This window comes from Trichosurus vulpecula, chromosome 2, assembly GCF_011100635.1.
Source record: "Trichosurus vulpecula isolate mTriVul1 chromosome 2, mTriVul1.pri, whole genome shotgun sequence".
NCBI lineage: Eukaryota > Metazoa > Chordata > Mammalia > Diprotodontia > Phalangeridae > Trichosurus > Trichosurus vulpecula.
In genome coordinates, this window is record NC_050574.1 from 88,843,226 (window position 1) to 88,859,652 (window position 16,427).

General features: G+C 48.7%; 2 protein-coding genes across 5 annotated transcripts in view; one reads left to right on the plus strand and one right to left on the minus strand.

Annotated features, from left to right (window-relative positions):
- Positions 1 to 10,399: 10,399 nt before the first annotated feature.
- Positions 10,400 to 13,022, plus strand: LOC118835285 (interleukin 18 binding protein). The gene is made up of 6 exons (XM_036742472.1): positions 10,400 to 10,598; positions 10,844 to 10,924; positions 11,138 to 11,197; positions 12,112 to 12,235; positions 12,333 to 12,480; positions 12,837 to 13,022. Exons 1-6 carry the CDS (start codon positions 10,571 to 10,573, stop codon positions 12,957 to 12,959), a joined length of 564 nt encoding a protein of 187 aa, XP_036598367.1. The 5' UTR covers positions 10,400 to 10,570; the 3' UTR covers positions 12,960 to 13,022.
- A 655-nt stretch (positions 13,023 to 13,677) lies between these two features.
- Positions 13,678 to 16,427, minus strand: part of NUMA1 (nuclear mitotic apparatus protein 1) — a 100,754-nt gene continuing 98,004 nt past the window's right edge. For all 4 annotated transcript variants that reach the window (XM_036743264.1, XM_036743265.1, XM_036743263.1 and 1 more), the window contains exons 23-26: positions 16,112 to 16,309; positions 15,554 to 15,670; positions 15,213 to 15,404; positions 13,678 to 14,784 (exon numbers count right to left, since the gene is read on the minus strand). In XM_036743264.1, coding sequence (XP_036599159.1) covers positions 14,773 to 14,784; positions 15,213 to 15,404; positions 15,554 to 15,670; positions 16,112 to 16,309 — 519 coding nt within the window. In that variant the 3' untranslated portion in view covers positions 13,678 to 14,772. The remainder of the gene's footprint in view (positions 14,785 to 15,212; positions 15,405 to 15,553; positions 15,671 to 16,111; positions 16,310 to 16,427) is intronic.

The following is a 16,427-nucleotide window of genomic DNA, read 5'->3' on the forward strand; positions in this document are numbered from 1 at the left end:
CATCTGACTGTGTAAGCACACTGAAAGAGCCATCACTGCCCCTGAGTGGCTGGAAAGTTGTCATCCAAGGTTTGGAACCAGAGAAACCAAGGCATCAGGGAACTGGGGAGTAAGCCCCCATTGGATCTTGGTCACTTATTTGGGTCAGGGCAGAAAAATTTGAAAGCATGTGTGATGAGGCAGGTTTTCAAAGTGAAATTGGAAGTAGTGACTGTGCCAAAGGTGAGAAGGAAATGGGGATCCTGGAGCTGAAGCTGAGTCATATCCTTCCTCTAGTAATGACTTTCCTAGACTCTTGGATCTGTGCGTATGTTGCTGAAAACAGGCCAACTCAGGGAGGGAATTCTCGATGTAAGGGCGGGGTACATTTGCTGCTTGGCCTAGCTCTTTACTGGGACACTGATGGAGGCTGTGAAGGGAGAGGGAAGTTATTTACATGGGATCTTCAGGGCCCAGGGCCCACATACTAGAAAGCTGGCCAATCAGCAGTTCTGCATATCTGGATATCATCAGCGTTAGGGGTAGAGCCCTCAGTAGGAAAAGCGAGCTCGAACCCCACAAGGCTACAAACACTGGAGTGACAGCTTTAGACAGTGCTTCTTGAGGTCAGGAGTCATTGGACCAGTTTAAGGAGAGGATTAGACCAGGGAAGGAGAAGACATAGAGGACAGCCTCTTTATGGGATTTCAGTTGGGGACTTCTCTCTCCTCTACTCCATTTGAATGATCTCCTGGCCTTGAAGGATCTCTAAGATGCCAGAACCCCTCTTTCCCTTTCCCACATTCAGCTCTCAGGCTAGCTGAGACTGCCACTAGTTTAAGGGAGGAAGGAAGAGGGAACACCACAGGTCTGCCTGGGCTTCTACACTAGAGGCCACATCTTAGGCTGACACCCCCCCCCCCTCCATCCTCAACTTCATAGGGAGGAAGGGAGGGAGGGCCATTATTGGTAGGTTTTTCTTGTTGCAGTTATTGTGGGGATAGGGGTGGGATTCATGGGAGGGCAGAGGCCAGACTGGGAAGAGGGGAGCCCTCAGCTTTTGGGGTCAACTCCAGGGCCTGTCCCCTAAGAAGGCGTTGGGCCCAGACTTTCTCACAACTCCAGTTTTAATAAAACCCAGTGAGCTGAGAGAAATTCCTGAGTTCCTTTTCCTTGGCTTTTCCCATGCCCTCTATTCCAGGAAGAAAGATTGAACCTAGCTGGCACCACTTCTGAAGGTTCAGAACCTTCAGCCTCCTTCCATACCGACAAGGCATGGGTTCACTAGTCCCAGGTTACAACATATTGACCAAACACGGGATCACTGTAGCGACAGGGTCAGCCATCAGTCTCTGCACCAGCCTGTGCCTGCCTACCTATGTCTCTCCCTAAACCTCTGTGCTTCAGGCCAAAAAATCCGCTTATCCTCAATGGGTTTTGTCATCTGTAAAATGAGGGCTTTGGACTAGATGATCTTGAAGTCTGTCATCTATATGTATTATTCAAGTGATAATCCTGCCAAACTGTCCACTCAAAGACCTAGCTAGCTACCCTGTCCTGTGGTTACTCATGTTCTCCCGGTCATTGTTCCTGGAGTGGGCTGAGCTAGGCCCCACTCCCCAAGGACCAGGTCTTTCTTGCTGTCCCCAGCTTACCCCTTCCCTGTGACTAGTCATATTTTGGCTAGGGGATTCACTATGTAGTGCAACTTCTACTTGCAGAGCCCTCTTGTAACTTCATCAGAGGTAATGGGAAGAGCTCATTTGGTGTCAAAAACCATTGATGGAGACTGTGGGACCTGCAGCATCATGAGGAAGCCCCTGATTTGTCTTCCCTGAAGCCAGAGAGAATAGGTTTTGCAATGGAAAGCTCAGAATGATGTCCAAGCATTTGAAAGCTAAGTAAAGATCAGTTGGTAAATATGTATATCAAAAGTGGGACATGGAAGGCTTATTGGAAGGGGGAACACAGGAACTGACCTTCAGATGTGGAGGAGCTGGGTGGGAAAGAGAATGGAAGACATTCCAAGTTGCAAGGCGGAGGTGAAGGGGAGGAAGCAAAGACAGAGAAGTGGAACAAGACTGGTGTCTGAGAAGATACTAACCTGAGGAGGATGTGAAGATAAGCCCAAAAAGGGAGACTGAAACTAGAAAGTAGAGGTCCTTGATCCTGGCTCTCTGAACTTTACCAAAATTGGCAGGAGACTTCTTGTATTCTTGAGTTCCATTTCCCCATCTACTGTACTCGGAGTTCCCTGGGATACCTGTTCCAACCAGGCACAAAGGGTGCTGGGGCTCAGTATCTGGGCACTGTAAGTTTGGAAGAAGAAGGAATGCCCTTACAGTATACTTAAGAAAACACAATTCAAGATGGGTTGGGGTTATCTGGGGCCCAAAATGTCTGGGATTGAGGTAGAAGGATATCTGAGGCTTCTCCACACTGACATCTAGAAGGCTGAGGGAGCTGGCCAGACCAATGTGATGTGAGAGTCTCTTCAATCCCTCCCTCAGCGCTCTTTTTTTCCATGTCCATCTTCCCACCACCACCACCACAGTTGTGACAAGGTTGGTAAGGGATTTGAGAAGATTAAGAACCAGAAACATGGAGAGGGGAACTGGAGTGATCTTTTATATGCCTGGTAGTTACAGGGCAAGTGGGCATGGGGTATGAGCCAGCCATCATCAGGAAGCTCCTAGATCCATGAGGGAAGCAGAACAGAGTGAGAGAGCAAACCTTCAATGTGTGATGAGGCAGCAGTAGAGTTCACCTAGTTGCACAGAGAAGCCCTCTTAGAGGGCAAGACAAACATCTCACCCACAGGAAAGGCTGGATACTGACTAGAAACTCATCCCTGAATAAGGAGGCCAAGGGAGGAAAATATTCCCTCCTTGCACTGCAGTGGGAGACTGGCCTCCTGTAGCCATCCCCCTGCATCAGTATTCCAGGGCTGACATCCATCTGGCCAGTGCTCGAGGCTTTCATATGTGAGAGGAAGCCTCCAACCGCTGGCTGATACCCTTGGGGTGACTAATGGACATCCCAGCTAGAAGACACTGGACTCACCTTCAGATTTGGCTAGACTATACAGGCACCCCCTTGGGATAGAATAATGGGTAGTGTTTATGTGTGTGTATGTGGCGAGTGGAGGGGAGTCTGAGAGTGAAGGTGTGTGTCTGTCATATATTTGTGAAACTAAGTCTGACCACAGGGATCATTGTGTGTGTCCTGGATGAGTTCCCTATTGGTCAGAGTGAAAGTGGAGCTTGAGGACAGAGGTTTCTAAATATTTTTAGGGTTCTCTCTGAGTTTGTACTCAAATTTCCCATTGTTGAGGCGGGGGGTGGGGTGCGGAGGCAGCACTTTAGAGGACTCCAGTCACAGTCCTAATACCTGAGCCCCATCCCAACCATTCCCTGGCCCTCCATCCTTGAGAAATTCCTCTAGTCCTTCATTCCCTGTCCTATCCCCCCCAATCCTAAACCCAGTGAAGATGCGAAGTGCCCTGCCCCTCCCCAACAAGCAGAGGATAAAGCCAAAGAGAATCAATATGGAACTGAGTGGACTTGGGAGAGAGAATTGTGCTTTGCTTTCCTGGAGGACAAGGTGAAGAAGCTGAAGGAGTTCAGTGCCTGAGCTAAGGTCATAGAACATCTAGGCTGGAGAGCTGGAAGGGATGCTAGAGACCATCTATAGGAAAGGCAGCATTTCTAGAATGATCTATTTGTAGGCAGCCAGGAAGATCAGTAGATAAAAGTGGAATTTGAAGTCAGGAAAATTCCAGTTTGAATGCTGCCTCAGACTTTAACTAGTTGTATGACTGAGCAAATCACTCACATCTCTCTGTGCTAAAAATGCCACCTTCCAGGTTTATTGTGAGGTTCAATTGACATCATAATGATAGCTGATGTGTTCATGTACCACCTACTATGTGCCAGGCACCATGCTAAGCACTTTAAATACTCGTTCCTCAACAATCCTGCTTACAGGTACATGCTATTATTAGTACCACTGTACAGTTGGGGAAACTGAGGCCAGCAGAGGTTAAGAGATTTGCCCAAGATGACACAGCTAGGAAGTATCTAAGGTCACATTTGAACTCAGGTCTTCCTGACTCCAGGCTTAGCTTTCTGTCTACTGAGTCACCTAGATGTAAAGGGCTTCTTGAACCTTAAAATGCAATATAGATGCTAGTCATTATTATCAGCTGATGATGGAAGAACATTTAGGCAAATGGCCTAAATGGTTCAGTAACATGAAATGTGAAATTTTCAGAAATATGAAACATGGAAGTGACATTTGACGAGAGGAAGCCAACTCCCTCGTTTGACATCATTTCATGGGATGCTTGGTCATCTCAGATTGCAGCACCCATGAAGAGCTGTGGTGAACAAACCACCATGAAGATCACTGCAGTTTTTGCACTGAATCCTGTTGTAGAACAAGATTCAGAGAATCCCCCCTCTCCAAAGAACCTCACAAGCTCCACCAAACCTCCAAGATAACATAGACCTTGCTGTGTGAAGATGTGATCAGGGAGGAGAATAAGAAGCTGGAAAATGTTATGAGGAAGGCGTGCACGAGGCTACGTACTTGTGGAACGATTACTCAGAAGCTTCCTGCCTGTCAGGAGGCATGAGGTGAGCCATGAAACAACATCCCCCCAAAATGAAAGCGGCTTACATTAGAGAGGAAATTACTTGTTACTGACGTGGGAGGCATTTCAGAATCATGTGCAGTCAAATCTTTTGCTAAAGCAAAGGTCAAAATTAGTACTGAGCTGAATGAGTTGATGCTGGAGGTAATCTCAGGTCCAGTGCAGCCTATTTAAACAAGCCATTGAGTCTGGAAAAGTGGGAAATGGAAACTGATCCTGATTCTCGCTGTTTCTCAAGAAGTTCAGAGGAGGTTTTAAAAAGAAAGTCACCATAAAGAGCCCAGAAAGCCCCTCGGTTAGAGTGGAATGGGATATGAGGCCCAGAGAGATCAAGTGATTTGCCCAAGGCCATGGGCTAGTGAATGCAATGGGTTCCTTTACAAACATGGAGATACAGCAGCCCTGGGCTTCATATATTAAAGTACACGCTCATTTGCAAAACACTGTGAAAGAAAATTGCAGGAGGTTATAAGCCTTTAATCACCTCACAAGTACCTGCAGACAGCAGTAGAAAAGCAAACTAGTTGCAGGAAACAGCCACAAGACTCAGCTAAGTCCCAAGAAGCTTTTATAAACAAAATGGGAAAGAAAACAACAGTCGCAAAATGAAACAGATTTGACAACATTTCTTAAAGCAGTTCTCATCAGTGATGACAAGAGAATCTCTACATGTGGACTCCAAACAGCTCTGTGGCTGAAATACTAGATGAGGAAATGGAGGAGACGCTGGAGCAGAGGAAGATGGGATAAAGCAGCTACACCCCATCGAGCACTCCCAGAAGAAAGCCGTGCAATGGTGATGCTCTCAAGTGATGAATTTTAATATAAGTGAAATAGTAAAAGATTCCAAAGGAATGGGAAAGATCACAGAAGCTATGATCATCTCATCAATCAAAGGAAAAAAAATGGGGCGGGGGGCGGGGACTGGAAAGACAGCAGTAACTACTAAGCTTTATAACCTCTTTACAAAGGCTTTATGAGAGTGATCTGTTTGTTAAATTATAACATGCATTTGGACAGTCAACCCACTTGGATTAATCATTAGGACACATATCTTGTCTAGACTCTACACATAGCTAATGAAATGGGCTCAGATTTCAATAGGATGAAAATAGTGGGTTGGATTGAATTTGGGATGTTGTGTAAGGCTTGCATTTGCTCCCTGATGCAAAACCTCATGTCCTATGGCTCCAGGGGTTCCAAATGGCTCCTACTCTGGACTCATCTAGGACTCAGATTCCTCTTGAGGACAGCCTAAGTCCAAAGAGAAGGCATCAGGCTCCTCTCATCATCATTTCCCCACCCTGGAGAAATATGGGAAAAATCTAAAACAAAGCTTAGGTGTGGCTTTATCTTGTCCCTTATTCTCCCAATTTGCACTTGTATTCAAGGGTTGGGCACCCAGAGGGTGGCTGCTACTCCCCTGGTGCTAGAATAACCTGTGGGCCAGACCTCCCAAAACGATGAGCCTTGACTCCCCCTCCCCAACAAGTCACATTCATTTTAACAGCCAGTAGATACAATTAACTCAAAAATAATGACATTTCCTAAAATGGCATAGTAAGAATAGCCACAAAACAGTCCCTCCAAAAACCTGGGGGTTCACTGTCCCACAAATCCATCTATCTGTCTATCCATCCATCTACCCATCCATCCATAGGAAAAGTGAGCTCAGACTTAGTGACCCACATGTAGGGATCACATACAGCCAAGACAACCCATATCTCAGGTCCTGTAGGACTTCCATATCCTGTAGGACTTCTATATATCTTCTTGTGGAATCCTGCTACATTTCTCTGGCCACAGAGTTTCTGCTAGGCAAGTCAATGAGCTGTGCTCCCAGGAGCTGCTTCCCCATGAAGCTCAATTCTCAATTGCTAGGGCTATTACTCTCTCAAGTCCATAGACAGATCTCATTTACTGTAAGAGGACCCACTCCTCGAAGCTGCTTCCTGCCTCAGGTGACTAAACTCGACCCCCCTCTCTGTGCGTCCTGGGTATCTTTCTGAGAGTGAGGAGGTCTCTGCTCCCCACAGGATGTGCTATCCCCTACTCAAGAAGTAGTGCTACTGCCATGGCCAGTGGGTATGAGAATGGAGATCCTATCTACTTTTCTCATGATGCCCTCTGGTATAGGCATAAGGATGGTTCCATAAAGCTACTCTTGGTTTCCTTGACTCCAGAACTTAGCGAGCTAGCTTTTTAAAGGTGGCTGAGGAAGTGGTCATTTCCCCACCAGCCAACAAAGTAAACTGCTTCTCCAATTCCATCGGGGAGAGCTTCACTCTTCTAAAGAGCTAGCAGAGTTGTCTTCCCCGTTGGACTGTGAGCTCCTTGAGGGCAGAGACTGTCTTTTGCCTCTTTTTGTGTCTTTGGTGCTTAGCACAGTGCCTGTCACATAGTAGGTGCTAAATAAATATTCATTAATTGATTGAGAGTGTTGACACATTGCTAAACACTAAAACTAACCTCATCACCTCGGCTGCTCTTTGCTTGCTTTTGTCGTTTAGTTGGTTTTTTTTCAGCATGTCTGACTCTTCATGACCCCATTTGCGGTATTCTTGGCAAAGGTACTAGGGTTGATTGTTTGCCATTTCCTTCTCTAGCTCATTTACAGACGAGGAACAGAGGGTTCCTCTGTTAAATAGGGTTAAGAGACCTGCCCAGTTTCATACAGCTAGTAAGTGTCTAAGGCTGGATTTGAACTCAGGTCTTCCTGACTCCAGGCCCAGCACTCTTATCCACCACACCGCTTAGCTGTCCCTAGTTGTTGAACTGTGTCAACTCTTCGTGACCCATTTGGGGTTTTCCTGGCAAAGACATTGAAGTGGTCTGCCATTTCCTTCTCCAGCTGATTTTACAGATAAGCAACTGAGGCAAACAGGGTCACACAGTAAGTGTCTGAGAACTGACTGGGACTTGGGAAGTCTTTCTGACTTCAGGCCCAGCACTCTATCCATTGTGCCACCTAGCTGCCGTTTTGCTTTGTTTACCATTTCATTATCTGTGATTATATCCAGGGGTGGAGAAAATTAGTTGGTCAAAGACTAACTCCTCCCATTTCATCTGGAGTCTCCCACAAAGAGATTAATAGGATCCCTTGAAAAGGTGCTCAATATACAAATGAGGTATTAGGTATGACAGCTATTTATTTCCTCTACCACAAAAGAAATGTTTAAAACACAAAACTCATAAACATACATTGACAAATCCCTAAGTATGAAACAATAACCCATTGTTTTGGTTCCACCACCAATGAAGGGCAATTGCTCTGCAATGCATCATTTTTGTCACCTGGGCATGAAGAAGTTAACTTGACTTTTCCAGGGTCACCCAACCAGTATATGTCAGAGGCAGGACTGGAACCCAGGGCTTGAAACTTACTGCTTGGCCACCTTTCTATCTCCTCTGCCATGCTGCCTCTCCATCACTATCATTGTCATCACCCCAAAAGATAAAGGTACTTCGTGGGGCTGCTGAACACATTTCACTTTACCACAGACCTGTACTAGCTGAGTAACCCAGGTCCAGGTGTCCTTTCCAGTTGGAAATGGCTCCTTAGTCTTCACAGGTCAGGATGCTCCTACAGGCAGTCATCTCCAAGAAGCATTATTGTTGCAGGAATTACCTCGCATTAGGTAGTTGGTAAGAACCCAGGAACACTCAACCTTATGAAATAGCCTCTATAGCTAGAAATGTCCATTCCATAGTCCATTCCATCGGTTGCTTATACCCAGGGAAGAAACAGAAGCAGAAGGCAATCAAGGACCCAACAAATGTGTATCCTCAATGCTGTGAGCTCAAGATGTGGCCTTATTGCTACTGGGGAGGAAGGAAAATAAGAAAATAAACCCCTTCCTTCTCTCACCTAAAGTCCAAGGGTGAGTTGGCAGAGCCCCAAAGGAAGCTGCTCAAATAGGGCTAGAGCCTTTCTCCTCAATTGTCCTCCAGGTTACTAAATGGACAGGCTCTTCCTGGCCCACTCATCCATCATCTTCCCACAAATCCCAGTCATGGACACTGAAGGACTATTCATTAGTTGCTAAGTAAGACACATCCGAGGGGCCTCAGCACGTGCCTAGCTCTATGGGAAGTACTCTAAATACCAATCTTCTTGTGATGCTCTGGTTCTGGGAATCATGGAACACCCAGATCTTTAAAGAATCACATTTGAAGGTGATCAAAAGAGCAATGGAGAAATACATGTGAATGAAAATGGACTATATTTATTACCAATGCTTTAAAAGGGGAAAATTATCTCCAGTAACTAAAGAATTAATGGACCATCATTGATCACAGTAATATCAGGAAATGCCCTAGAGGGACCCAAAATCCCCGAACTTCTTGGTTTCCCAATTTCAGCTTACAGACATATTTAAATCTCTCTTCCTTTCCAAATCTCACTGATCCTCTAAGCCTGATCTCCATGTCCTCCAAGAAGTCTCTCCAACCCAGCCACTAAGGATGTCTCTCACTTTTCAGAACTCCTCTGGTCCTTAGAGTCTCTTCCCACTCATGTGGCTTATCTCTTTTTTACTGTCATTGAACTCATTGAAGGAAATCTCATCTCCCCAAATAGATTATGAGAATCTTGGTTGTCATGAAGAAAAGGGGTTAGCTATGTTCTGGTTAGTCACAGGGGCAAAACTAGTCATAATTATTGGAAAGTTGCAAAGGAGCTTTTGGCTAAATAGAACGAGAAAATTTCTGATTAGAACAGTCTCAAAGTAGCATGGATGATGACTTGAGTAAGTAGTAAGTTTCCCATTACTGGAGCTATTCAAGGGAAAGACAGATGACTACTTGTTAGGGATATTGTAGAGGGAATTCTCAGTATGAGTCAGCTGAGATGGTCCCTGAGGCTTCTTCCAGCTCTTTGATTCTGTGATCTTAGAGAAATGGTGCCTAACCCAGTCACTCAACAAGCATGTTAGTGCTAGACATTGCTAGGCTTTGGGGGGGTACAAAGAAAGGCAGATACATAGTCCCTGCCCTCAAAGAGCTCACAATCTCCATGAAACATGAAACCAAGCGCACACACAGCATACCAGATCAATAAAGTGTAAATTGGGATTAGTCTCAGAAGGAAGGAATGGAGGGGGTGGTGGTGGCTTGGGGAGAAGAGGATGGGGGAATGGGAAAGGTCTCCTGAAAAAGGTGGGAGAGCATTCCAGGCTGGGAGACAGAGCCAGTGAAAAAGCACATAATCAAGAGATGTCCCTAGAGTCATGTGCTAGTCAAAGGCTCATAAGAGTTTCAGGAGAGTAAAATATAAGAAGGTTGGAAAGGTTAAGAAAAGCATTGTGTTCACAGGCTTGAGTCACGAAAATATCATAGGATTATGAATTTAAAACCAAAAGAAACCTTAGAAATCATCTGGTTCAGCCTCATTTTATGTGTTTGGAAACTGAGTCCTACAGAGACAAAGTGACACCTAAGGACACATAGCTAGTGAAGAGTGGAAGCTGACACTGTATCACTGCCTCCAGTCTTAGCTTCACTCCTAGGTGACTGGGTGATTCTGGGCAAGTGACCTGCCCTCTCTGATCCTGTTTTCTTACCTATAAAATGGAAGGAAACACATACTCTGCCTTTCAGGGTAGTTGTATGGACTCCATGGACAATGGATGTGAAGATGGTTTATGGCGCTACTGAAGCCTCACAATAGGCAGGCTGAGGCTGATCTCTCTGCCCCCAACACACACACACACACACACACACACACACACACACACACACACGTTTCACTTTCATGGGTCACACTGGTGGTCACTGAGTTGACGTCTCTGCCCCTCCCATCCCACACCAGCCAGGGAAGTGGATGAGTAGGGGAAATGGAACCAGTGTGGGAGGGAAGTGGTGACAATATAAAGTCCAGCTTCAGCTGGACCAGTAACATACAGAGGAAGACAGACCTTTGGACCACTGGGAGAGACCATGAACATTAGGAAGCCCAAGACAAGAGGTGGGTGAATGAAATCTGTGATGAACAGGAGTCAGTGTAGTGGGGGGTGGGGAGGGGGTGGTGTTTGTGAAAAGGTGAATGTGATTGTGTGAGGGAGGCAGTGGAGATGGCATTGCTTGACAATTTAGACATGGGCAGGTGCTATAGTACTCAGCACCTGACTTGGCCCTAATCCTCAGGGTCTAAGAATTTCAGACCCCCTCCCCTTCCACAGCCCCAATCACTCACTGCACTCCCTTCTTTAGGCCTAGAGGTCCGGTCTGGTTCACTCATCTTCCCCATGCTGCTGACACTGATACTAGGCTTGGCTCTGGCCCAGGATGCAGGTGAGGAGAGAACAGGGTCCTTGATCAGGGAGAGGGGCTCCCCCATTTACCAAGTGCCTCCTGTGCCCACCTCTCAGGTTATGCTGTGGTGTAGGGAGATGGGTGGATAAAAGCTTCTTCACCTGGGGTATAATAGGAGGCAGAACCCAGAACCCCTCGCCCCAGGGTATAGCAACCTGCATACCCACCATACCATGTAACTCTTGTCCACAGCGCTGCTGTGCCCAGAGAAGACCCTGGATGTGATGGTGACAGAGTCTGAGACGCCAATGAGTAAGGAGAGAGCATGAGAGAGCTGGGAGATCAGCTGAGATAGGCCAGAAGGCAGGGAGGGAGGGTGACTGGGGCCAAGTGAGAGGACAGTGGACAGAGGTTGGAGGCAGGTGGATTAGGGCACCTGCCCCTATAGAGTAATATCCCTTGGTCTGGGAGAAAGCACATGGCCAGAGGCAAGCTAAGTTCTAGCCGTCACTCTTGCCCACGCTACCATGGGGCAAATCATGCCCTCTGACCCTGAGTTTTCCCATCTATAAATTAGGGCATGGATTAGATTGGGGTGGGGAACCTGGGGCCCTCTCAGTCCTCAAGCGCGGCCCTTTGAGTCCAAGTCTTACAATTTTTTTTTTAATTAAGGGGATTTGTTCTGTGAAGTTTGGATTCAAAGTGCTGCACTTGAGGACCTAGAGGGCCACATGTGGCCTCAAGGTCCAAGGTTCCCCACCCCCAAATTAGATCATCTTTAAAGACCTTTTCAGCTGTGATAATTTAAGAACAAATATTTGACCCATCCTTCTCTTACCCTGAGCCACCTCAGACCACCTTCATTTAGCCACTCATACATTCACTCACTTACCCAAGTTCTAAGAGTTGTGGGCACAGAGGAGACATAGCTGAGGGTGAGGGTGGAGGGTAAAGAAAAGGTAACTTGATAGAGCCAGTGTTCATAATCAGGTAACCGGAGCAAATGGATGGGGATAGAGGCAGGAAGAAACACCTCAGACCTTGGGACACAAAGCCCTGCGAGTACAGACCCTGGGAGATCCAAGAGGGAGGAAAGCAGGTAGAGCCAGTCAAGGAGCAGCTTATTTGGGATTCCATCATTGCCTGTGTACGGGTGGCCACTCTGGGAGCCTCGGGGTGGTTAGGTTGGCCCTAGGACCCAGACCACTTTGTCCCTCCCTCCTCAGATGGGACGCTGATCCTGTCCTGTAAAGGCTGTAGTCAGTTTGCTCACTCCAGCTTCCTGTACTGGCTGGGCAACCGTTCCTTCATAGAACACCTTCCGGGCAAACTACGGGAGGAAAACACTCGGTAACTAGGGGAAGGGGTTTGTGAGGGAGGTGGGGAGGAAAGGCCACCTGAGGCCCGGGGTGCTCTGCTCTCCCTCACCTGCCCACACCCTCCACAGGCGGCAGCAACAGAACGGAGTGACCTGGCTACAGCGAGACCTGGTGCTGAAGGAGCCCAGCCCCACTCTGCAGAGGACCAATTTCTCCTGCGTTCTGGTGGACCCGGCCCAGGTCACTCAGCGCCATGTGCTTCTGGCCCAGCTCTGGGTGAGAATGATGGGAGTGGCCAGATGGACCAAGGGAAGGGGCAGAGCAGGCACACGGATTACATGGGGGTGGAGGCTGAGGAAAGATTGACCTGGAGGCCAACAGAAGGAAGCACTGGCTAGCAAAGTCCGGAGATTCAGCTGCACATCTGGGAACAGAGGCCCAGCTAAAGAAAGGGCCTTGCCCAGGCCATCTATCCAGGATGTTCTCTTAGACTCAACGCAGAACCAATTTTCTAGGCACCTACTAGTTCTGCCTTGTCCTGTGAAGAGCTATCACAGGGCTGAGTGGGGTTCCCTCAGAAGCATTCCCAATCCTAGGACTTTCCTTCACCCCTGACACTTATTTCCCATTAGGAGACTGGTACGAGAACATCCCAAACTCCAGACCTCAGCCACCAGCCGACCACTCCAGTCGCATCCCTGACAACTTCCAGGCCTGGGGAAGAATCCCAGTCGGCCACTCCAACATCTGACTAGGCCTGACCAGTTGAGGCAGCAAAGTTGGGACAAGGATGCCTTTCAATAAAGCGTTCATTTCAGGCCTTGTCTGGTTCTCATCCTTGGACCCGGGTAATCGGATTCCTTAAAAGGGCCCCAGCAGGTGTGGCAAGTGGTTTCTGTTTCTCAGGCCTGAGCTTGATTGCCTACCACCCTGACTTGGCTGACCAGGCATGGTGAGGACAGGGTCTGCACACCATCATAGGATTTCAAGCTGCTCCTTAAGGGAGCATCCATCTCATTGTGCACATGGGGAAAAAGGTGCAGAGAGAAGTGATTTCTCCAAAGTCACTGACAAAAAGGAGTAGTCACAGCTGAATCCCAGGAACTCTACTTTAAAATCCAAAAATCTTTCTACTAAACCCTTTAAAAACCACAGGAAAAGAATCCGGTGGAATTGAGAAAAGAGGGGCAAAGGAAGCCAGGGAGTGGGGAACCAGTCCTCAGAAGAGGATGAGCAGGATCTCAGGGACAGGTGTGGGTGACACCGGGCAAAGAATGAACCTGGAGGTCCTCTTTCACAACTCCTCCTCTGAGGGGGGTAGTGTGGTGGCCTTGCCTGGACTTCGCAAATACCAGAGGGCTAAGCAGGGGTTGGGGGGGGCCCAGCTAGCATAGGGCAAAAGAGGCAATATTGGGAATAAGTAGTCTGAACCTTTCCTCCCACCCCTCTCCTCCCTCAAAGCCAGCCCAGCCCTCAGGGAGAAAAATAAGACTTTATTTACAAGTAATAACATTTAAAAAATTCAAACAGATGACCCCTGACCCTACCCCCTCCCTTCTACTCCAGGTTCCACTACACCCTCCCTATTCCTTTTCTCTTCAAAATCTTCAAGGAGCAGGGAAGCAGTTAGTACCCAGAGGAAGTGTCATGATGGGTCCCTCTGATCGCCCCCTGAACCACAAGGGCAGAAGATGGAAAAGGGGACACAGCCATCCAGTCTGTTTCCCCAGGTTCCCCTTAAACAGGTTCTATCAGCTTGGGGGCAGTGTGGGCTGAGGGCCTCAGGGTAGTTTGTCTGCTGGAAAATGCCTCCTCAGGGCAGCTAAGCACTGAGAGGCAGGAAAGAGGCTTTAGAGGTGGCGGGGCTACAGAAGCTTTAGTCATTAGATGAGGATTGTGATGGAGGCTGGAGGGCCACCTTTGGGGAGAAAGGCAGAAGAGCCCAGACAGCTGGGGTGTGGGTAGCAGAGATTCAGACTCTCTTCCCCAACTAATTCTGGGACTTGGTTCTCCAATCTCAGCTCCTGAAGCAACCACAGCCATCAGAGCAGGAACCATCCCTAGGAATAGAGCTAAAGGGAGGCACAGGGGGACCAGAAGGTAGCCCCCCTTCTATGGCCAATGGGACTTTACAAAACTTGTAGCTGAGAGGCTCAGGAAGGAGGAAAGGGAAGCTGGACACTCTGGTCCCTGGCCACCCAGATGGTCTCAGTTTGACTGGGTCTTCCATTCTCTGCTGGAGAGCTAAGAGGGATTACTGTGCTTCAAGGTAAATGGGGGGGACAGGTACAGGATGATCTGGCTAGGAATCAGCCAGGCTCCAGCTCCCAGGAGGCAGCCTCCAGCTCCCCATCTGCCTCTCTGGGAAGGTGTGCTGTGTGGGACTCCAGGCAGGGGAGTAAGAGGCAGGTAACAGCGTCTCTGGGGAGATGAGAAGTCTCCCTACGCTGGGCACTGAAAGAAGGCACTGGAGAACAGTGGGCTTGAGGCCCAGCATGTGGGCCCCTAGAGAGAACAGGGAGCTGTCATAGAAGATACGGGCAGAATGTGCTCACAGATCCTGGTCCCTCAGTGCTTTGCCTGAAAGAGACAACATAGGCAGGGAGGTGAAGTGCGAACAGGGACAGGACCCTTGAGCAAACAACCCATTCCCTAACCTTGGGGATTAGCATTTCTTTGCTCACAATCCTTTGGATACTTAAAATGCCCTTTAAGCTTCCCCCAGAAGGGTAAGTTAGAAGTCCTGAAATAATATTTTCATGTGTGAATATTGTCCCCAAACCAGACCGAGCTCCCCAAGGTTAGGCAAAGGGTCAGAGCACTTCTGTCCTGGGCCAAAGGTGTCCCCAGACCATCATTATTTGCACAGGATCCTGGGAGCATAGAGAGGCAGTTATGCAGCTCCCTGGTCTGAGGAGGATCGCAGGTAGGTCAGCAGATTTGATGGAGGCACACTGCCCTTGGAACCCTCAGGCCTGGGAAGCCCCATCCCCTCCCAGGCTCCCTACCTTGCCCCTGGCCCGGGGAGAGGTGCTACTGCCAGCTGTGGTGGTGGCAATGCGGGGGGAGCGGCGGGTCCCACTTCGAGTGAGGGGGGAGGCCTTGGCTGCAGCTTTCTTAGCAGCCCCCCGAAGCAGGCTGTTCCCCAGTCTCTTGGGTGTGTTCAGAATGTTGAAGGCCAATGACTGGCGTCTGCTGGTCTGAGAAGGAAGAGGAAGATAAAGCTGCCAGCATGTGGGCAGAGCAGTGCCTATTTCCAGCTCTGTACAAAGGTGAGAATATTCCCCCTCCATAGCCTTACCTTTGAGATGGGTTCTTGTACCCCTTCTCAGGGCCCTCCCCCACTAACCTGCTTATTGGAAGCAGGAGCCCCTTTCTTGTGGCCCTCAGCGGCACTCATCTTCCGACCTTCATATCTATCCCGGGGAGTAAGAGGACGAGGGAAGCAGCTGGTTGGCTTCTTAGCCTGTAGGAGAAGAGGGAGTGTGGAGCACCCAAGCTAGGGCCTCCTGGATTCTCCTGAGGGAGCCTGGGAGGTGGCCTAGGGGCTGACTTGAATCCTGCTCTACACTCAGGATCCGCAAGTGAAGGACAGTGTGAAGCTTGGGAGAGGAGAGCAGTCACACCTAAGGAGGCTCAGGATGGGGAACAGTGTGGATGGTCGAAGATGAACACAAAAAGGAGTCTCTCCTCACAATGTGCCCGAGCAGAAAAAGCTCTGAGCTTCAAGTTGAGAGATGGGAGCCTTAAGCTATGTTCTACTGCCAACCTCCTCTGTGAGTTAAAGCCAGTCACATCATCTCTGAGCAACTGCAAAGAAGTGACAGTAATCTCAACCACTGGCCCCCCCACCCCATCCCACTGTGAAGATCTAACAGTGGCAACTGAGGCACAGGGGACCACATACTTCTGGGGTACCAAGGCCTTGGTCAGGCTCAGTGGAGACACGCTTCCGGTGCTGCCGGGTAGTGACACTTGAGGGGATGCGATGGGTAGCACTGTACTCATTGATCTGGGCTGGCTGCATGCTGGCTCGGCGAAGGGTCTCCTGGGGATCTCCAGTCTTCATCTCCTCATCTGTGATGGTGGTCAGGCTCATGGAAGGCTGAGGGAAGCATGGGACAAAGAGAAAGTGGGTATGAGACAGGCAAGTAGCTTGTAATGGGGTGGGCTGGGGCTTTAGGGGTGGCTCCCAGGGCCCACGTATGACGGCCATACTTGAC

What these genes read in the sequence shown, in the direction of transcription:
- LOC118835285 (XM_036742472.1), top strand. Translation starts at nt 10,571, where the DNA reads ATGAACATTAGGAAGCCCAAGACAAGAG. An exon ending in TAGGAAGCCCAAGACAAGAG is followed by an intron (nt 10,599 to 10,843) that starts GTGGGTGAATGA and finishes TCCCTTCTTTAG; the next exon opens with GCCTAGAGGTCCGGTCTGGT. An exon ending in GGCTCTGGCCCAGGATGCAG is followed by an intron (nt 10,925 to 11,137) that starts GTGAGGAGAGAA and finishes TCTTGTCCACAG; the next exon opens with CGCTGCTGTGCCCAGAGAAG.